The sequence below is a fragment of the Kogia breviceps genome, chromosome 7 (genome assembly GCF_026419965.1).
Source record: "Kogia breviceps isolate mKogBre1 chromosome 7, mKogBre1 haplotype 1, whole genome shotgun sequence".
Lineage (NCBI taxonomy): Eukaryota > Metazoa > Chordata > Mammalia > Artiodactyla > Physeteridae > Kogia > Kogia breviceps.
The window spans coordinates 15,268,679-15,289,512 of NC_081316.1; the positions used below are offsets into that span (position 1 = coordinate 15,268,679).

The window sequence follows — 20,834 nt, forward strand, 5'->3', positions numbered from 1 at the left end:
ACCTCACACTGCAAGGCTGAGAGCTCATCCTGAGCAAGGGAGCCCAGGAAGGCACAGCGACCCTGAGATGCCACGGGGGGCCGTGGCCTCCCCCTCACCTCTGCCTGGCTCCCCATGAGAGAGCCACCAGAACACTGGTGGCCTCCCATGTTATATCCACAGCACCTGGCACCACAGAAAGAAAGAAAGGTGTGCTGGAGGGAGAGGTAGAGGGAGATGAGGCGGGTGGGCTCAGCTCCCCCCAAACCAGAGCGACCAGTGGAATAAAATCAAACCAACTTTAATACCAATATAGTCTCTCTTTTAAATACCATGTTCCCCAGGACAGAGCACAGGGGCAGGCTCTTGGCAGGAAGAGTGGAAAGGAAATGTGGAACCAAATGGAATGGATAGCCCCGGGCCCGCCCCCAACCAGCCCAGGGCCCCCCTGCCAGGGGGCACTGGGGACTGGCTGCCCGCCAGGGAGGGGGAGGTGACAGCAGCTTCCTCTGGTCCAGTTATTGCAGAGGTGTGGGCTAGGCACCCCTACCCTCCCCAGCCCCCAAACTCTTCTCAGGATTTCTGCCCTTCAGGCCAGCAGAGCCGGGGCCTGGGCTCCTCTGATCTGGGAGGGGCCCCTCTCCCTAAAAGAACTGCCGCTAAGGCCTGGGGCGGGCGCGGGATGCCCCTGGCCAGGCCGGCCCACTGGCTCAGTAACTGCTCTGATGGCCCGTGAGAATGTAGAGGTTGCTGTGAGCCCCCGGCTTGTCGGTGGGAATGCTCTCAAGGATGATGTCTCTGGAGGGGAGAGAACCGGAGGTGAGCAAGGTGGGAAGACACCTGGGCACCTCCACGTGGCCTGGAGAGCGTCTGAAGGGGAGGCCGGGGCACTGTGTCCTACCTGTGGGCCCCAAGCACTCGGAAGACCCTTGTCTCGTCTGTGATCTCCTGGGTCACCTGGGAAGAAAAGGGGCACAGAGGCCGCCACAGAGGGTCCTCTCCTAAAAGGTGGGGACAACTGGGTGGGGAGCCACCTGGTTCCTGAGTCTCACTCACCTCATTAGTGTCCAGGCTGCGGCCTTGCATCCCATGGCTCCAGAAGGCCAGCACACTGTCCTGCAGACACACTAGGAGGGGCCAGGCGGCCATCAGCCCTGCACCTGCCCTGGGGACACTGGCTCCCCCAGCTACGCCCTGGGCCCAGGTCTGGGCCACAGAGGTCCTCACGGACTGGGCCACAGGTGACCAGCATGGCTCTCTAGAGGGGCCGGGGGACCTGCCTCCTTGTCCCGCTGCCAGCCCGGGGCCCCAGGGCCACATCATATGCTCCAGGCCAGGGATACCCCCGCCCCCACCTCTGTCTGCTCACTCACCCACAGTCTCAATGGCGAAGTCAAAGGTCAGCACAGGCGCCAGGGTCGCCGTGGGCTCGCCCAGCAGGTTGACGATCCTCACGCAGCCTGCACAGGGGGCGGGATGGTAGGCGGGGCGGGGTGGCTCCCTTCTGGGGAGACAGACCCACCTGGCCTCCCTCATCACCCCCTTCTAGCCCCCAGCCCTGATACCAGGAACACTCACGGTCAAAGCAGACTAGGACTGTGTCCCTGTCCACCTGGATCACCTGCTGGGCTGAGCCCGGAAGCCCCTCTGCAGGCAGAGAAGGGAGACACGGCCTGGCTGAGCCCCCAGCCCCGCTCCGGCCCCAAGAGGAAGAGGTGGGAGCGTGCATCAGCCGGCTTGCCCCACAGGTGCATTGCACAACAGCCGGGTGGGGTCACGATGCCCGGCCTCACTGCACAGCAGGGGAACTGATGCTTGGCAGCAAAGTGACCCATCACAAGGCGCAGGGCTGAGGCCCGGGGAGGCTTTGGAGGGCAGAGGCTCTGGAGTCAGGAGAGCCAGGCTTCATGACCCAGTCTCTGTGTGACCTCGAATCTCTGGGCCTCCGTTTCTTCACCTGCAACCCAGGCACGACGATGCCTGCCTTGCAGGGCCGTGGTGAGGATCAAGAGTAAAATGCCACGCGACCCCTGGCTGGGGGTCTGGGCCACCACAGGGACTTGGTCCAGGGCACCTTGCCCCTTCTTTAGCCACTGCCACCACTCTGCTCCCCTGAGCTGTCCCAACACCCAGTGTCCTGCTTCCTTGCTCAGTGTGGAGGCCTCTGGCACCCGCCTTCCCCAGCCTGGCTCTGTCCCTGCAGCCCCTGCGGGGCTGGTCAGGTTTTCTTAGCTGCTGAGCTGAAGAGAGGCTGGGAGCTTCGGGTCCCCAAGGTCTCCGTGGAGCCGTAAGCTGTGAGGAACCTCTCCCTGTCCCTCCCCTCCCCCTCCCCCTCCCCCTCCCCCTCCCCCTCTCTCTCTATACCACACGCACATGCACACACTCACACACACACTCACATACAGCAGCCTGGTCCTCCAGCTCACCGGGTGGGAGGAGGATGTCCGGGGTCAGGCCAGCCTCCAGCGGCAGGACGTGGAACAGGACGCGGCAGCCGGGCCCCTCGGGGCCCTCGGCCCCCACGCACACCTGCGGTAGCTCCTTCCCATCCAGCACCAGCGGCTCCAGCATCCTTGCTGGGCTGGGCAAGGGGCTGGAGAAGTTCTGGAGGCAGCAGGGGCGCTCAGGTCTCCATTTCTCCTCCCAGAAACCCTGCCACCCGCCTGGGGGTCCCCCCACTGGCCCCGCACCTTCAGCAGCAGGAACTTCTGCAGCGGCTCATACCACTGCAGCAGAAGCAGACTGGTGGGCAGCGCGGCCAGCAGGAAGGTGCTGCCTGTGTGGGGATTCCGCACTGCGGGAGAGGGGGTGGTGGGCCCGGGGCTGTGCCCACCCGCGCCCACCCGGCCCCGCCCACCTCGCCCAGCTCTTACCCACACGACACTGCAGGCAGCCTTTGGTGTCAGGAATCTTGGTGGAGAGGGCAAAGCGCCTGTGGGGTGGCAACCAGGGCAGGCGTCAGGGGTGCCGCTCTGGGCAAGGGCCCCTGCAGAGCCCTAAGGGGGGCGGGTACTAACAGCTCCCCCGCCTCACAGGTGGCAGACTGAGGCTCAGAGAGGTCAAGCCCCTGGCCCGAGTCTCCGAGGAGCCATGAAGCTGTGAATCGCGCAGGATGTGACGCAGTGCTCGTGGCTCCAGCACCCCCTATACAGCCTGGAGCATGTACATCCAGTCCAGGGGTTTGGATCACAGAGTTACCTCTCACCGTGCGACCTGGGGCAAGGCACTGAACCTCTCCGGGCCTCAACTGCTTCACCTGCAGCCTGGGGATAACCGTGGTACCCCCCTTGCAGGGTCGCAGTGAGGCCCAGATGAGTTAACTCAGAGGAGGAGCGTGCAGCAGAGCCTGGCACATCAGGTGCCCTCACAGAAGGCTTTTTCTCATCCCGTTATTATTACCCGTTATTATTACTTTCCCACCTATTTTCAGTCATCGAAAATACTTTTTAGGCAAAGGCAGGGTGTAAATAAAGAAATAACTGAAAAAACGAGGGTGTGGGAGGGCGCCAAGCTAATGCAGCCTCCAGCTCCTCCGGCGCCCAGAACACTCAGGGCCAGTCCCCACCCGACACACTGCAAGTCACAGATGAGCAAGCCGGGCCGGGGATACGAAGACTCAAGAGAAAACGGCAAACGCCCCGCCCTCTCCTCCTTCACCTCAGGCTATTCCATGGGGTGGCCAGTGGGTGCCGAGGGAGAGGTGGGGTCCCTCCTTTGGTTACTGGCTGTCCCCCAAACCCTCAGGGGACCTTCCAAACCTGTTTCTTCCTCCGGGGAACAGGGCTACATGTCAGCAGCCCTGCCACCTCCTCCCAGTGACCCAGCCCTGTCTGCATCCTCTGCTGGGATGTGGGCCCCGCCAAGGAAGCCAGCACCTCTCTCTCCGCCTCTGTCCTCACTCTTCTCTCTCCCCTTGTTCCTTCCACTCTCCTTCCCAGCTGGCCTTCAGATGGGACAGAGGTGGATACTTTTTGGTTTTTTTCCCAACAATTCGAGATCTCTGCTGTGATACTGTGATTTCCCAAACACACACCCAAAGCTGCCTGTGACTTGGGCCTGTAATGGGCCTGTTTCCTGCAGGTCCTGGGCCAAAGCAGAGGTTGGCTTCGGACTGAGGTCAGGAAGCCCCAAGGCCATGGGGCTCCCGATGTGGTCCTCAAGCGAGACCGCTGAATAATGGCCCTGGGCTCCTCATCTCCCCACGGCTCAGCCTCCCCCGCCCTCCCCACCGGCTTCCACCACCCACCTGGTCCTGACGATGTCTAAGCCCACAGCCCACCTCCCCCCTCAGAACTCAGCACCATCCCCCACCCCCCAGCCTCCGCCAAAGGCTGAGGCCCCACTTGCACATTTCAAACTCCATGTGACAACACCGAATTCTGCTCCACCCACAGCTGATGACAGCTCCATCCTTCCCATTGCCTAGGCCAAAACCTTGGAGTCATCCTTGACTCCCCTTTCTCTTCCATCCACCAACTGTCAGAAATCCTGTTGGTTCAGCTTTCAAAATAAAACTGGACTCCGACCGCTTTTCTCTTCCTTCACGGCCTCCCTGGCCCGAGCCGCCATCACGTCCCACCTGATGGTGCCACAGCCTCCTGATGGGTCTCCGTGTCTGCCCGCGTCCCCTCCAGTCTCCTCCCAGCGCGGCAGCCAGAGTGACCCGTGAAAACCTCAGTCACGCCACTTCTCTGCAGTGGCCCTCAGGCTGCTCTGAGCCAGGGGCAAAGCCCTCACTGTGGCTACCGAGCCCTCGGAGGCCAGCTCCCTCTCACTCCATCCATCTGGACTCACTGGCCTCCTTGCTGTTCCTCACACAAGCAGGCCGGCTCCAGCCCCCCAGATACCCTCAGGACTTGCTCCATCAACCCCTCCGAGTCTTTGCTCAAAAAGCACCTTCTCAGCGAGGTCCTTCCTGACCCCCCGCTCTTCTCCACGGGGCACTTTCCCCTCTGTGTCACCACCGCATAGACTCCTTCTCATGTCCTGTTGTCTGTCTCAACAGGGGAGTCTGGGGAATATAAGGGTCTCCAGTTCCCAGGTGCATCTCACGCCCAGGACGCTGCCTGGCGCATACTAGGTGCTGAATGGCTGAATGAGGGACTCTACTGCCCCATAAACGCACCATACAGTCTGCTCTCTGGGGGTCTCCCAGTCCTCCCTTTCCCTCCAGCGCCCTCTGATTAGTCCCCAAATGCTGTCCCACTTCCTAAACATTGCTCGAGCCCATCTAGTTCTCACCGCCCTCCACTGCCCTGGGTCACTGCACCGGCCTCCCCCTCCACTCCTCCTTCCAACTGTCACCAGAGCGGCCAGCAGATGCTCCTGTTGCCATCTGCCCAGGCAAGCCCCTCTCTCCTTCCCCAGCTCCAGGAGAGGGCATGGGACGCAGGCCTGGGCCCTGGCTCCTCATCCCCTCCCACAGTGACTAGCCTGGGGGTAGGCATGGACCTAAGCTAGGCCAGTGAGAACTGGCCCTGGACTTTTGTGGGAATTACTTGGAAACAGAGGTTCCAGTTCCATTGGGTTGTTAGCTAGTGGAACGCTGGCCTGGACCTGCAGGCAGCCATCACTGGACAAGAAAGCCTGCGTGAGAATGAAGGTGACAAGAAGAAAACAGAGCCAGGAGATGCGGGAAGAGGTCTGAGGATGCCATTTAAGCCTGGATCCAGCTGGACACGCAGCTGACCCTACTCCTACACGAGCCGTTAAATTCCCTTTTGTGCTTAAGCCAGCGAGTTGAGTCACCTGCAACAGGAAGAATCCTGATTGACGTATAGAGGGATCCTTCTAAGATGCTCCAGGTCAGCTGCCAGTCAGGCAAAGCCCAGATCCTGGGCCTGGCGTCAACGGCAGGGCTCTGCCACCTGTGCAGCTTCCTCTCGGGCTGCTGCCCCTCCTCGCTCGGGCCAAACACCTTTCAACTCCCCCCGATCGCCTACGAGAATTCCCACTTGTTCCTCCCACTGCTAGAAGGCTGTTCCCTAACTCATCTGCCTGGAAGACCCCCAACGCTCTGTCAAACTCCAAGAGCTCGCCTGGCCTCTCTGAGGCCTCCCCACCCCTTCCAGCTCTCCCTCTGGCGCAGCTCAGTCCCACCCCTTCCAGCTGTCCCTCTGGCGCAGCTCAGACAGGAGCTGACTGTCAAGAACTCATTTGATTTGTCACCCCTAAGCCCAGCCTAAGACCTGCCGCATAGTAGGTACTCAGGAAACATTTGCCCCACAGCCTACCCGCCGCAGCTCCCAGAGCTTGCCAGGCACGTTCACATGCCTTGTCTCCTTCCCTCCCGACAGGCCCGGGGGCAGGGGGAGGGGAGGCTACCAACGAGGAACCAAGGAACCGGGCCTCAGAGAGGCCAAGTGACACGTCTCAGTACCAGGAAAGGCTGCATTCCAGCCCTGGCCGCTCCCTTTGCCTCTCCCTCCTCCCTCATCCCAGCAGGGCCAGGCTCCGCAGGGTCCCTGACCTGGGGATGATGCGCTGAGTGAGGCGATTGGTGGGGATGGAGAGGGGGACCTGTTGCTGTAGCCGCCGCTGCTCAAACAAGCCTGGGAGGTCGTGGGCCCAGATGTGCGTGGATTTCCCTGCGGAGGGATGGGAAGGAGGGGAGAGGGGCTCAGAGAGTGTTGGTGGGTGGGGCGCTGGCCCTGCCCCCCGCTGCCCCAACTGTACCTGAGAGTGACAGCAGCACGTTGTTCACGCAGTAGAGCCAGGCGCAGCGGTGTGAAATCAGCTGGAGGCCACAGAGCCATAGATGGACAGGGGTCAGCACCCCAGACGTCCAAGGCCCTCAGCCCTCCCCCACCAGCCGGGCTTCACCTTCTCCAGCGTATCCTCATGCAGCTCATGCAGGTTGAGGGTGTAGATGCCTTCCTCGGCCCCCACCACCAGGAACTGGTCTGCAGGTTTGGGTACGGGGTCAGAGGTCAGCCACGTCCCCTGGCCCAAGCTGGGGATTCCCAGGCTCCTGCTTCCTCCCTGCCCCTGGCCTACCCCGGGTGACAGGGTGAATCCAGGTGACAGCAGCGTGGATCCGCAGGGGGCAGCCATTGAAGACCTTGGAGAAGCAGGCACCCATCTGGAGAGGAGGCAAAAGGCTGATGAGGAAGCACCAGGTGCGGGGGACGGGGCTCGGGGAGCCGCAGGCAGCGGGGCAGCAGGTGGTGTGGAGGTGGAGCCATGCGCAAACACTTACGTGCACCTTGGGGGTCGGGGGGAGCCCACGGCAGGATGACCTCTGGGAGGGAAGAAAGGAGTCAGGGCCACACCCCCAGCCTCCCATCTCCCCGACCCCAGCTACAGCACCGGCACCGCCTCACCTCATGATCATCCCGGTGCTTCACGGTGGCCCAGGCAGTGGAGAGCAGCGGGGGGCTGTCAGGGCCTGGGAGAGGTGCAGGTGCGGTTCCTGCAGGCACAGACCTGCTGTGAATTCCAGTCCTGGACCATCCCCTACCTCCCGGGGCCTGCCTCCCGGTCCCCAGAGCCTGAGGCTCACCTAGGAGGTTGGATTGAAGGTCCTCAGCTGGAGGCTCAGTGGGGGATGGCTCCAAGAACGGGGCCCTCTTGATGGTTCCTACGGTGTCATCTGGGGAGTCCAGCTCCTGGCAGGAGGGTCAGGGGACCCCAGGCCAGCTGTTAGCAGGTGACCCTGTAACCTACCCCCACCCCAACTGCACCCGCTATCACCCTGCCCCCCACCCCCGTCCCCTGCTCCCCTCCTCTCTGTACCCTGAGTTCCAAGGCTGGCCGGATGGTCAGGCTCCTGTCGGGGACGAATCAGAGGGAAACAAGGTGTGAGATGTGACTGGGTCCTGAGCCCAGCTGCCCCCCACCTCCACCGGGCCCTGGCCCCTCACCTTTCCTCCAGGGCCTCCTGGACTGACTGCAGCAGGCTCCTGGGTAGGGAGGGGAAGGGATCAGAGGTCAGCCTTTCCTCCTGCCCCTCCCCACCCCACAGCTTCCCTCCCCCTCACTCACGAGCTCAGCTCCTCCTTTCCCAGCAGGGTCCACTCCTCTTCCCACTGTGGGGAAACCGAGTCAGAAAGACCGGGAGGGAGACAGAGAGACAGACAGGTAACGTGAGAGAGTGCTGGAGAGACTGTGGGAGAGAGAGATGGCAGACGGACAGACAGATGGAAAGTGAGATTGGTAACAAGCAAGAGGACTGTGAGAAAGACAACAAGAGGCCGAGAAAGTGTGAAAAAGGGCCAAACAGACAACGAGAGAGAAGGAGACAGAGAGACAGTGAGAGAGAAGGGCAGGGAGAGACTGAAATCGTGGGGGTGAAGAGAGATGCCAAAAAGGAGACAGCGAGAGAGCAGAGATGGTGAGTCAGCCAACCCAGCAGTCACAGCGACTGAGGCAGAGAAGAACGTGCCAAAGGGGGCAGGGGCATCCTCAGACGAGTGAGAGGCCCACGTTTTAGAAAGGCGTGGTCACCCTGCCACCCCCAGCCGACTGTCCAAAACAACCTGCCCCAGGAAGGAGCTCCCAGGCTTCCGGGTCCCTGGGCAGACAGGCCTGCTTGGACAGCTCTCCCGGGCCCAAGGGCCAGGCTGCTGCTGCTTCAAGGCTCCTGAGTTTGAGGTGCTCGGTCACCCGCACAGCTCCCCAGCCCAGCCCTGCGCCCCACCCTGCCACACCGCCAGCCCCTCACCGGCTCGTTCAGTGGGTCTGTTTCCTTCCTTCGTGGGGCACCAAATTTCACCTGGTGAACTGGAGGGCCCAGATCCAGGGGTTAGGGGGCCAGAGCCTCAGGACTGACCCCTAAGCTCATACCAAATCCACACGCAGCCGCCAATCCACACAGCCCCCCGGCCAAAGCAGACTCACACTGGATCTCCGAGGGGGTCCTCTCGGCTGGGCCGTGCTGCCCCCGGGAGTGAATGGTGTCGGGAAACATGTCGTAAGTCTACGAGGGAACACGGACAGTGGACACATGTCCACGCTCACCTCACACCAGGTATTCCTCGAGCTGCCTTACACACACTGACGCGTCTGTTTTCACGAAAACGCCCTGAGATTATTGCGCGATTAAATGGCACCCTCGTTTCACAGATGAGAAAAACAGCACAGAGAGGCAAGCAACTCGCCAGAGATCACAGAGAAGGCAGAAGATGGCTTAACTAGGGTCACGGTCACACTGGGCCAAGGGCAAGAACCTGTCACAGCGGGGCGACAAGGAGGCAAACCGGCTCAGGGAAGATTCCTAATGGGTGGGCTCGATCGGACCGAAGCTCCATGTGCTGGAAACATACAAGCTGAAGGGACCTTGACTTCTGTCACCTCTGCATGCCTTATGACCAGACCAGGCCAAAACCCAGTCCCCAGCTGCTCTCACTTACCTCCAGGTCACAGTCTTCTGGGGAGGGGGTTCCCAGGTGGGGGTCATTGGCCTTGTCCAACAGCTGTGTGAGGAGAGCCCGAGGCAACTGCTGGGTCGTGAAGGGGTGCTGGAAGACGGAGCGGGTGCAGGTTGGTCCCTGGCCTCCGGGGCCCTGCTTTTCTGATCATCAAGCCCCCTGCCCCACCCCCCTACCTCCCACCTGCAGGAGCTTCTCTGCTGTTGGCCTCTTCTTGGGGTTCTTGGTCAAGGCAAGCTTGAGGAAGTGATGGAAATACTGGGTCCTAGTGGGTACAAGAGACCCCACCCGCAGGCCCAGGTTAGCCCTCAGGCAGGCCATCCTGCCACCGCTTCAGTGGAGTCTGCTGGGCCTGCCCAGGAAGGAGCCAGCCTGAGGCCGAGGGCAGCTGGCCTGAGCAACGCTGCTATTGCGACACGGCAGCGCCTCCATCGTGAACCATCTGCCCTGCTTCTTTGTCCACACTGGTCCCCAGCCCAGAGGCAGGGCCCAGGCCCCTCCCACCGATGGTCTGTGGAGGCCCAGAGAGGGCAGGGCCCTCGAGGCTGCACCCTGGGGGGTGGCAGAAGGCTCCTCCGCCCCCACAGGGCTGGGTTGAAAAGGGGGCCCCAGCAAGGGATGTGCGCCCTCACCAGCGAGTTTTGTCTCTCAGCTTCGGCGGCTGGAAGCTGCTCTTTGACATCAGCATCAAGGCCCTATGGAGACCACAGGTCAGGGGTCGAGGATCACAGGGCTCTTGGGGTCGGGCAAGGGGCAAGTATTCAGCTGACCTCATGGGGTGCAGGTGGAAGAGAGGGGGCTGCAGCTCGCCCAGCTCGATGGCAGTGATGCCCAGGGCCCAGATGTCACACAGCTCATTGTAGCCACCTTTGCGCTCCACGGCGGCCACCTCCGGGGCCATCCTAGAGGCGGGGTCACAGATGAGACGGCCGGGTGCCCCACTGTGGCCCCCACCCCCTCAGCCAGAGGTGCAGCCTCACCAGTATGGAGTTCCAATGAAAGACCTCCTCTTCGCCACAGACGCCGTCAGCTCGCCTGACACCCCAAAGTCAGCTGCAGGAAGAAAGAGCTGCTCTCACCCGACCTCTGGCTGCCACTCCCCACCCACGTCCAGGGCTCAGGCTCAGGATGCACCTGGCAGGGCTCAGAAAACAGGCAGCCCAGGTTCAGCCACAACTGCCACAGGCACAAGGCAAGGCCAGGTCCCCTCCTGGGAGGGGTCAACCACCTTCTCTCCATGACCAAGTGCCTGGTCCCATGTTAGACTCCATACGGACCCAACCACATCCAACTTCTAGCAGGAAGGGAGAACTGTTCCACTTTCTAAATGGGGAAACTGAGGCTCAAGTGATAAAATAACTTGCTCAAGGACAAGCTGCACTTGAAAGTAGGCTCTAAGATTCCAGGAGCTCCCATAGAACCCTCACCCTGATTGTGTCCCCAGGGTACTGACCCAGCTTGACATCTCCCTGGAGGGTGAGGAGAAGGTTGGCTCCCTGTGGGAATGGAGGAGAGAGAATCCCGTCTGGTGCCCCCGAGAGCCTCCTCCTCCCTCCCACGATGCCCTTGGCCAGACCCCTACCTTGATGTCTCTGTGGATCTTCCCCTGAGAATGCAAGTGGTGCAGCCCCTGGGGACGAAGAGGAGCCCCTGAGAGCAGCTACCCAGTATATCCCACCTCTCCTGAACACCCTCTCAGGACTGGGGCCCCCCACCCAAGCTGCTTCCTCCTCCCCTCTCCCCAAACAGGAAATGACTGAGCCAAAAGGGAAATGGGCTGCTTCCGGCAACACGGCTGGGGCCCCTTCCCCGCAGGACCCACAGCCCTTCAGGCACCTTTGCCTGAGCACTCCACCCACCCCACCCCACAACACACACACTGGCCAGCTGGGCTCCCTGCCCCGCTCCAGGGGACTGGGGCTGTGAGTAGCCCTATGGGCCCAGCTACCTTCAGTGCCTCTCGGCAGACATAGGCAATCTGCTGTTCCTCCAGGGGCCCGGTGGCTGAAACGGGAGGGGTAAGGGCTGGCAGGGGTGTCTGGGGGGACATGCTGACCCTCCCAGGCTCCACCCCATGTGGGCTGAACAGCAGGCACTGCTAGTGAAAGGGGAGTTGGCCACATCCCCTCCCGACATAGGCTGGGATATACAGCCCAGAAAAGGACAGCGTTTCTCTCAAGGTCACACAGCTAGTGAGAAGTGGAGAGGGGCCCAAATCCAGCGTCCCAGCTCTCCCCTCCTGCCCTGTGTTGCGGTGGGGATGGGAAGAAGTCTGTGACCCTCTGTGGCCTGGAGTCCTGGCCCTCACCGTGGTAAATCTCCTGCAGGGACCCCCCTCCGCAGAACTCCATGCAGATCCACAAGCGGTCATTCCTGGGGTGACACAGAGCTGGGGTGGGCACATGGCAGGGCCATATGGGGGCTGCCTGGGGGCAGGCAAGGGGATAAAGCGGCCTCACCTGAGGTAGCTGCCAATATAGGCCACCACATTGGGGTGGCGGCACTCACGCAGGATGGTGATTTCCTGCTGAAGGGAGCTGATGTCGTCCCCTGGGAAACACAGGGCATCATGAAGGGGGCCGCTTTAACTTAATGCCCCCATCTGCAAAATGGGCACAGAGTGCCTCCTCTCTCCAGGGCAGACAGGTGCCAGCGGACAGTACCTCCCGGGGCCTGCCTCTCAGGGGGTCTCGGAAATGTCAACTCTCACACCGCGCCCGCTCTGCGGCCCTCTGCCCTCCCTCCAGCGCTGAGGCCCTGGCTCCGGGCCCTCACCTGGGTCTAGCTTGACTATCTTGACCGCGGCCAGTTCGGACGTGACCGTGTCGCGGGCCTGCAGGGGCGGAGGGGGGTGAAGCGAGATGAGGAGGGGCGGGGCTGGGGGCCGGATCCCGCAGCAGGGCGCGGAGCGCGTACCCTCTTCTCTCTCCCGCCCGTCCTGCCGCCCGGCGCACCTTGTAGACGTCGCCATAGGTCCCGGCCCCCACGCGCTGCAGCAGCTCGAAGCGGTCCCGCGGATCCTGCAGCGACACATCCTGCAGCAGCGCCATGGCCCGGCGCCCGGCGGGCGCGAGCTACGGAGCCGCGGAGCCGGCGCGGGGCGGCGCGGGGCGGGGCGGGGCGGGGTGGGACCGCCGAGGCGGGCGCCTGTGGCTCCGAGGCCGCGGGGGCGGGGCCGGGCCCCGGGGCGGGGCCAGGGCGGGGATGCCCCGCCGCCCGGCCGGGAGGAGGCGCCCGCGGGACTGGCCCTCGGCAGCTAGGGAAAGTCCCGAGCCCGGGAGGAGCTGATGGTGCCGAGGCTCTTCTGCCAGCCACCGGTTCCTCGCGCTCTACAGGTGGGGAGCCCGAAGCCCGGAGGGCCGTAAGGCAGAGGAAAGAGGGAGAGCTCCACTCTCAAATTCCCAGATGAAACACGGACAAGTACTTTTTTTTTTTTTTTTACAAAATGTATTCATCTTCCTTAGAACTGAAAAATAAATCTATGTACAAAAACAGGAAGCGATCAGGCTCCCCTCACCCACTCGCAAACCCCTGAAGATTTCCTCCAGAGTCCCCCGAGACGGGATGGACCCCGGGGAGGTTCCCAGAGGGTCGGAAGAGAGTTCTGCTCTAATCTGGGGCCAGTTTGGTCAGGAAGCGGGTGGGGCTCAGGATTCGCACACGCCGGGAGCGGAGTTTCGTGTCCCGGACTCGCGACAGGGAAGGGAGGAAGCTAGGATTTCCAAGTTCTGGAAGCATTACTTAGGTTCTTTGCGGTAGGTGGCTTGGATTCCCAAGGAATGGAATTTTGAAGTGCGGAAATGTACTCCTAGGGGCTGAGCGGGGTCCTTGGTTCCCGGGCTGTGGGTGGGACCTGTGCTCCTAGGGTTTAGGGTGAAACAGCCCTATGGGCTGGAAGCAACCCTGAGCCAACACTGATCAGGCCTCAGGGTTAGAGCCTCGGTTCTGAGATGGAGCCAGAGCTTCCCGTAGTTGGACCTTTAAAGATGGGTGAAGGAGTCAGGGTAAGGTTTCAATTGGCCGGCTGGGATCCTGGGGGATGGGCTCTATATTCCAGCGACTGGGCAGAGCCCTCGGTTCGGGCGCTGGGTGGAGTCTACTCTGGGAACCTGCAGCCTGAGTTCCTGGTAGGGGTGGGGCCTGGAGGCGGGGCCTAGGCCCTAGGCCAGGGGCGGAGCCTGGGCTCGCCAGTGGGGCTGGGGTGGAGCCTCATCCTGATTAAGGGCGGGCTCCGAGTGGGCCGATACTGAGACCCGGGTACTTCAGAGGCCCTTGCGCTGCCGCTTGAGGAATGAAAGAGTGTAGTCACTAGGTGTAGACACCTTCTGCTTCTTCATCTGCACTTGTGACTGCGCTGTGAGCTGCAGCTTGATGGCGCTCGAATTGATCTTGGTGGCCACAAGGAGCTCCTTCATGCCCTTCATCTTCTCGCTCTGAAAAGTGAGCACCGGACCCTCCGGTGGCGGCGAGGCGGCGGGCGCCAGCGCCGGAGCCACGCTGCCACCTTCAGGGCCGCGGGTAGTGCTCGGGATGGTGCCTGGGGGCTTCCGGGGGGGTCCTGGCACCGCACCCTGGCCCGCACCTGGGCCCTTGTCCAGCGCCGGCTTCTTAGGCGGCGGAGGCTCCTCAGGCTTGGATTCCCGCCGCGGGCCCCGCCGCCGGCCTTCTCGGGCTTCCTCGCCCCAGGGCTCTTCTGCCTCGGCCGCCTCTGCCTCTCTGCTCACTATGCGTACCTTCTGCCGCACCTGGGCCGGATGGGGGGGGCAGGCGGAGGAAGAGGTTGCAGGCCAGTGGGTGGAACCCCAAGACCAGGCCATGACCATCCTGTCGTGGAGCCTCGGTCTCACCCGCACCGAAAGGGGATGGGCAGATCCCCTTCGGGGCTACAAAGGTTCTGACTCCGCTGTAGCTGCTGTCACCACCTGTCCTCCCCAGCCACCCTGCACTGCTGTCCCTCACCTGTCCCTCAAAACGGCCTAAGGACTGCACAAGGAAGGTGGCCCAGCCCACGTGCAGCACGGGCGTGGGACTGCCCTCTTCCCATTTGCAGATGCCATCGTAGAATCGCAGCAGATGGGCGAAGCACTCTGGGTCCTGGAGGGCAGAACCCTGGCTCTGGGTGCCCTGGGAAAGGGGAAAAGGAGGGCACAGTTCAGACCCCATTACTCACCCCTCATCAGAGGGCACAGGCCAGACCTCTTGCCTGGACAAAGAGGCCTGGCTCTGGCAGATGTGAGCATAGATGGAGAGAATTCTTAGAACCGCCTTCCTTTTATAAAACCAGTCCTTAGCCAGGACTTGGAAGGAGGGAGGAACCATCCCCTTACCTCCATCTCACCCCCTCAGCTGAAATGAGTGACCCTGACAGAGAAAGAGAGGGGCTTCGACCCCCATTTACCTCAACTCCTCAAACCCAAGCCCAGGCCCTCAGCTACTGCATAAGAGAACACACCTGTCTGCCTGAGCTGGGCCACCTCTAGTGCCATCCCCAGTCCCATGCAGCAGTCCCACGTCCTGTGACTGGGAGCCCTGCTCAGGTGGGAAGGTGTACACAGGCTGGAGGTCCAGCCCTTCACCTGGGTCTGCTCCCCTGGCCGCTCCTCGCCAGCCTCCAACAGGCTGGCAGCCTCCTTCAGCAGGTTGGGGATGACATCATTGGCTACTTCAAAGAACTCCTTGTAGATCTCCTCATCTTCACGGCAGTAGTTGTAGCTGTGAGAGCAGCAGGGCACTGTGGGGTCTCGGCTATGGCGGGTACCCCCAGGGACCTGGCAGGGGATGGAGCCCTGGTTTCTTTTCCCGGGTCATCCAGGGACTGAGTGAACGGTTGGGGTCCTCACTCCAAAATGGTGGTGTCTGTGTCAGCCCAAAGCAAGAGTGAGGAGGGGAATGCAGGTTCCACAGCTGGATGACAGTGGTTAGAAATCAGGAGGAGAGGGGAGGGAAGGAAAGGCGTGAAGCTCTCATCAGGGGTCCCTACCTCTTGGGTGATGATGGCCTTGGCTCCCTAGTGACTGGATGGAGAGGGGATAGGGCTTGGGACCCAGGCCTCCCTCCTGGATGATAGTGGTTGGAAATTGGGTGGAAGGGGAAGAAAGGCCAGGCTGGGGCCCCGTGGGGGGATCCTCACTCCTGGATGACAGTAGCCGTGTCGGCCCAGGCCTGCAGGGCTTCACGCACGTTGCGGTTGCGACAATGGTAGCCAGCCAAGTACATGTAGGGGTAGATGTGCTCATCCCGGTAGTAGGTCTTGGCTGAGGCAATGCCCTGGGGATAGAGCAGAGGTGCCTCAGGGAGGCAGCTCCCAGCTACCCCGGGTGGCACATTTGTCCCATTGGATCACACCCAGGAGGGGCAATAGGAAGATCCCAGAGAATCTCATCTCCCAGGTGACCTCACCCCGGGCCATCCTCTCTACCAGGTGTTCCTCCCTGGGTCTGTAGGTCTGCACTGGGCTGGCCTTCCAAGCCCAGCCCAATGTCCCTCCTACCCCCAGCCCCACCAATTTAACAGCCTCGCCTCGGTGCTCTCACAGTGTTTGACCTCTATTATACTCCAAGAAGGACAATGATAGGCAGTAGAAAAAGTAGGGCCGAGGGGACAAATCTAGGACCTACCACTACCAGGCAGGGAACCCACAGCACTTCTCAGACAGCCCTGACTGCCCTGAATACGCACACGGTAAATACAAAATGGGGACTGGATGGGCGGTAGCCCCCAATACACACAAAGTTCTTCTCGCCTCACCTGCCCCCTCCCAGTCCCCAGATAGAAGGGAACCCCAGCCATCATTGCACCTCCCTTCTGTACCCTCCTGAGATGTCCCCACCTTGTGGTAGAGGGTGAGGGGGTCCGGCCGGCCAGGGGTAGGCTCCAGCTCCTCCAGATCTGCCAGATTCCCCAGCGCCATAGGGTACCTGGGAAAGGCTCATGAGTCCAGGCTGCCCCCCCAGCCCACCCCGAGGCCCAGCCTGGTCGCTTCCCTCTACTGACCTTTCCAGATGTCCCAGGTCATAGAGCAGCCAGAGCAGCTTCTAGGGGCCAAAGGAGAGAAGTGTGAGCTGGCAGGAGAGAGGGGGGTCCTCAGTCTACCAGGCAGACGGGGGTCCAGCACCAGTAGGGACCTCCCACCAGGTGGGAAAAGCCAGAATTCAGAACTAGCCACTTATTGAAGACAAAGCGCTTTCATGTCTCAATTCTCCCCTCCCAAGAGCCCCAGGAAAGTCCAGGCCAGGAATGATGCAACCACATTACAGAAGGGGGAGCTGAAGCTCAGGAAGGGAAAGCACCCTGGCCCAGGGTCCCACAGGCACCCCTCACCTGCTGCAGCTGCAGCAGTTCCAGGGAGTCAGTGTGCAGGTCAATAGAAGGGTTGATGGCGCACACCATAAATGCCACCTCCATCTTGCGGTCACAGCGCATGTATGATCCTTTCAGGTACAGCCAGCTCTTGGGAGAGGACAAGACTAGATGTCTCACGATGGTCTACCTGTGCCTGCTCTAGGGAATGACAGCCAGGAAGGGGGCCCTCCCCTTGGAGGGAGCATGGCCCAAGAAAGCAGAGCTCCTTGGGTGGCTTGGGCTAGGAGAGTATAGAGGGGGATGCAATACCCGCTCAGCCACACCCGCGTTGACTGTCTGGCCTCTGCGGTCCTCGTTGCCCTTGCCATGCCAGGTGACCTCAGCTGTTTGTTCTCCATTGGGCCCAAACACTACCCAGGCATGGTCCTCAGACAAGGCCAGGTGGACATCCCGGAGACCCAGAGCCTGGCAGGCCCCCACCACAGCAAAGGCCACACCAGAGCTGTCCAGTTTGGTGCCTGTGGAAGGGAAAGTAATGAAAGAGGGTCCTCTGAGCTCTGGCCTGGGGGAAGGGACCAGGTAGTCATGGGCCATACACCCTCCCACACTCACCTCCAAGCCTGTGCTCAAACCTCAGTCACTCCTCCCCGTCTTCCCTCTATCCCTTTCCTCCTACGTGTTCAGAGACTCTCCCTCCCCCTTTTTTGTAGTTCCACCCAGTTTCTGACCCTGTCTCTTCTCTTTCTCTGCAACTGTATTATATATTTCTGCCAATTTAAGAATTTCCAGGCTTCCCTGGTGGCACAGTGGTTAAGAATCCGCCTGCCAATGCAGGGGACACGGGTTCGAGCCCTGGTCTGGGAAGATCCCACATACTGCGGAGCAACTAAGTCCGTGCGCCACAACTACTGAGCCTGCGCTCTACAGCCCGCGAGCCACAACTACTGAAGCCTGTGTGCCACAACTACTGAAGCCTGCGTGCCTAGAGCCTGTGCTCCGCAACAAGAGAAGCCACCACAATGAAACGCCTGCGCCCCACAACTAAGAGGAGCCCCCGCTCACTGCAACTAGAGAAAGCCCGCGTGAAGCAGCGAAGACCCAATGCAGCCAAAAATTAAATAAATGAATAAATAAATAAATTTATAAAAAAAAAAAAAAAGAATTTCCTCGTTTTATTGTACCTATTAGGTTATAACCCGGGACGGCAAAAACAGGACACTGGCCAACATTCTTTTTACACACCCACTGACAGACACTCCCAACTTCTCTCTGTATTCTTTTCCTGCTAAGCTCAGAAGCAGCCTCAGTTTCCTTCTCAATATGGCACTCCAGGACCTGACTGCCAGTCAACTGGTCTTGGATCAAAGAGGAAAGCTCTTTGCAAGCCCTGAGCCTTCAGTTTCTTGAGTTGAAGCCCTGGTCTGTTCACTTTCAAAACATGTTCATAGACATTTCATGGAATTGGCTCAAATGTAGCCCGATTTTGGCTCCTCATTCCCTAAATCTGCTGCTGCCCTCTGTGCCTCAGGCTGGGCTGCAGGACTCCTGTAGCTGCTCAATGGCAGGGAGGGGGGTTCTGAGGGGGCAGAGGGTGGGCTAATGGATTTGGAGTCAAGTGACTGGGGTCCAGTCCCAGCCTTGCCATTCTGTGTGACTTTAGAAGATCACTTTCCCTCTCTGGGCTTCAGTTTCCCTAGCTGCAAAGAGGGACATAACACTTGCCCCACCTCACAAGGCTTACAGGTCTCAAAAGAGCTCTGTAAACCACACAGTGTTGTGAAGAGGTGGGCCAAGGTTCACAACGTGAGACAGGATTCTCGCCCCTTGCCACCTGTCAGGCTCCAACCTGTGATGAAGCTGAAGAGGGACTGGATGTGGGCCCGATCCTTGAAGTAGGAGCGGCTGAGGCTGTTCCAGATGACATCGGAGACCTTCTTTACCAGCTCGCGGCTGGAGACACCCCCCTCTCGCGGGTAGAGAGACAGGTCGACGGCGCCGCGGATCTGGGCGGTGAAGCGGGCATAGAGCGCGGCGATGATGGACAGGTCGGCCACAGGGAAGTAGGTGAGGCCGCCAGGAGGGTCGGGCGCAGGGCTGGGCTGAAAAGTGAGCTCGGGGACGTTGGTGGGGATGACGCGGTTGACAGCTAGGAAGTGCTCCACGAAGCCCAGTACCAAGGATAGGAGCACCAGGTCCGGCTCCTCTCGGCCCAGCTCGGCAGCGAACAGGCGCACCACGTCGTCGATGGAGCGCAGCGGGAACAGCGTCTTCTGGGCGGCCTTCAGCCCCATGGCGGCGGGCCTCGGCCTGTGGGCGAGCGTGGGGAGGGAGGGTCGGGGGGGCACGGCCCAGGAGCCCCCCCTCCCAGGCTCGACTAGCTTTCCACACCCTCCTACACACTCACAGACACAAACCCTTGCTTCCCCGCCCCTTCACGCTCCGCTCATCTGCTCCCCCTCTTTCATCGAAGAGACCCCTCAGCCGAGGCTGCGGGGCCTTCTTGCCCCCACAACCCCAGGAGCCCCGGTCCCGATGGGGGTGCGCCCCTAGGACCCCACTGAGGACTCCCAATGGCCGCCCCGCCCTCTCTCTGCGCCCATACCCCCAGGGTCCTAGAGTCCGCCCGGAAGGCGCCCCTAGGCCAGGGCCCCCAAGTCCCAAGGAGAGTCCTGGCCTCGGTCCCCCGCGCCCACCTCCGCGCTTACATCCCACACAAGGCACAGCGGCGCCCGCCGCCTGGAGCCTGCTGGGAAATGGAGTTCCGCCCCCTCGGGCCGCACTGCCTGCCGGGAAGTGGAGTCCGGGGCCCGCCCCTGTCCCTGCCAAGTCTTGAAATGGTGGCTGGGCCGGCCAGTCCGCGGTGGCTTATGGGAGTGGTAGTCCCGCTGCTCTGGGCGCTGCAGAACCCAGAGGTAGGTGAGGAGCGGAGGCAGCACCACCTTCCTGAGGTCCTCAGGGATTGGTCATTCCATTTCACGCAGACCCAGGTAGGCAGAGGGACCGCAGTGCATTCTGGGAGTTGTAGTCCGGAGAGTGAGCAGGCATCCTAAGCACTCGTTGAGCTTCTGTAGGTCATCACGTGTCGGCAAGATGTGATGAAAACGGGTACTTTTAAAACACTGCTGGAGCACTGTAAACGTGCTCAGCCACTGTAGTTGGAATTTATCGGTATCCATTAACACGTAAATGTGCCTACTCTATGTCTAGTTTTTTGTCCATGAGAAAATCTAACACGTGTGCAAAGAGGAACATTTAAAGAACCATTGTAGTTATTTGTATACAAGAATTTGTATACAAGAAGAGTAAAGTAGCTCTATGCATCCTAAAATGGATCTTCAGGGCAAATTGTTGAGGGGAAAAAGCTACAGAGCGATATGTATGATAGGGTAGTATTTATATTACCATTTTAAAACTTCAAAACAATACTAAATTTCTACAGAATCATTCATTCACTTATTCATTTAACAAACAGATTTTTGGTGCCTATAATGGACTAAGCACTCAGTCCCAGGCACTGGCTATGTAGCAGTGAATAAAACAGATAAAATTCCTGCCCTACTTCACCTCTGTGGGTTTTTGCCAGGAAAACCCATAAGTCTAGCCTATTCATGAGAAAACATCCAGCAAAACCAAACTGAGGGACTTTCAGACTGGTCATACCTGACAGTTCTCCTCAAAAGTGTCAAGGTCATGAAAGACAAGGAAATACTGAGAAACTGTTGCAGATTAGAAGACACTAAGGAGACAGGACCACTAAATGCAACGTGGTATTCTGGATTGAATCCTAGACCAGAAAAAAAGGACATTAGTGGAAAAACTGGTGAATATAAAACTGGGTAGCTGACTGTCCCAGCTTGCCCAAGTCTGAGGGGACTTCAGGGGAATGGGATCTTCAGTTTTAAAACTAAACCAGTCAAGTCTTGGGCAACTGTGAGCCCTACTTATGAAATTCAAATAAAACGTGTAGCTTCGTTTATAGTTTTCATCAGTAAGTTTTAATAAATGTACCATGTTGTGTAAGATGTTAACATTAGGGGAAATCGAGTGAGGGGTATATGGAAATGAGATCACCAAGGACTGAGTTCTGGGATACCCCTTCATGTAGAGGTTGGGAGACCAGGAGGAATCAACAAAGGATTCTGAGAGGGATCAGCCAGAGAGATAGGAGGAAAACCAGATGGGCAT

General features: G+C 60.1%; 2 protein-coding genes across 7 annotated transcripts; both read right to left on the reverse strand.

The window, feature by feature from the left end:
• Nucleotides 1-264: 264 nt before the first annotated feature.
• Nucleotides 265-12,468, reverse strand: MAP4K2 (mitogen-activated protein kinase kinase kinase kinase 2). 4 transcript variants are annotated; one of them, XM_059068932.2, is made up of 32 exons: nt 12,302-12,468; nt 12,123-12,180; nt 11,807-11,897; nt 11,656-11,720; nt 11,296-11,351; nt 10,930-10,977; nt 10,801-10,843; nt 10,328-10,400; nt 10,118-10,249; nt 9,980-10,042; nt 9,531-9,612; nt 9,330-9,437; nt 8,818-8,896; nt 8,642-8,700; nt 7,963-8,006; nt 7,842-7,880; nt 7,714-7,747; nt 7,481-7,586; nt 7,302-7,390; nt 7,178-7,219; nt 6,976-7,060; nt 6,802-6,881; nt 6,655-6,715; nt 6,449-6,566; nt 2,853-2,911; nt 2,670-2,773; nt 2,406-2,583; nt 1,558-1,626; nt 1,353-1,439; nt 1,036-1,106; nt 881-936; nt 265-777 (listed from the first exon to the last, which is right to left on the reverse strand). In XM_059068932.2, the coding sequence occupies exons 1-32, from the start codon at nt 12,395-12,397 to the stop codon at nt 690-692; spliced, it is 2,463 nt and encodes an 820-aa protein (XP_058924915.1). In that variant the 5' UTR covers nt 12,398-12,468; the 3' UTR covers nt 265-689. The 4 variants fall into 4 exon arrangements, with proteins under 4 accessions (XP_058924915.1, XP_066893642.1, XP_066893644.1 ...); XM_067037541.1 differs by lacking the exon at nt 11,656-11,720 and having other exon boundaries at nt 10,775-10,843; nt 12,302-12,443; XM_067037543.1 differs by lacking the exon at nt 11,656-11,720 and having other exon boundaries at nt 12,302-12,369.
• A 279-nt stretch (nt 12,469-12,747) lies between these two features.
• On the reverse strand, nt 12,748-19,488 carry MEN1 (menin 1). 3 transcript variants are annotated; one of them, XM_059069059.2, is made up of 10 exons: nt 19,343-19,488; nt 18,496-18,956; nt 16,959-17,167; nt 16,668-16,796; nt 16,341-16,381; nt 16,177-16,264; nt 15,478-15,614; nt 14,924-15,059; nt 14,307-14,471; nt 12,748-14,092 (listed from the first exon to the last, which is right to left on the reverse strand). In XM_059069059.2, the coding sequence occupies exons 2-10, from the start codon at nt 18,938-18,940 to the stop codon at nt 13,610-13,612; spliced, it is 1,833 nt and encodes a 610-aa protein (XP_058925042.1). In that variant the 5' UTR covers nt 18,941-18,956; nt 19,343-19,488; the 3' UTR covers nt 12,748-13,609. The 3 variants fall into 3 exon arrangements, with proteins under 3 accessions (XP_058925042.1, XP_058925041.1, XP_066893645.1); XM_059069058.2 differs by having other exon boundaries at nt 19,355-19,431; XM_067037544.1 differs by having other exon boundaries at nt 19,252-19,377.
• Between the last annotated feature and the right edge of the window lie 1,346 nt (nt 19,489-20,834).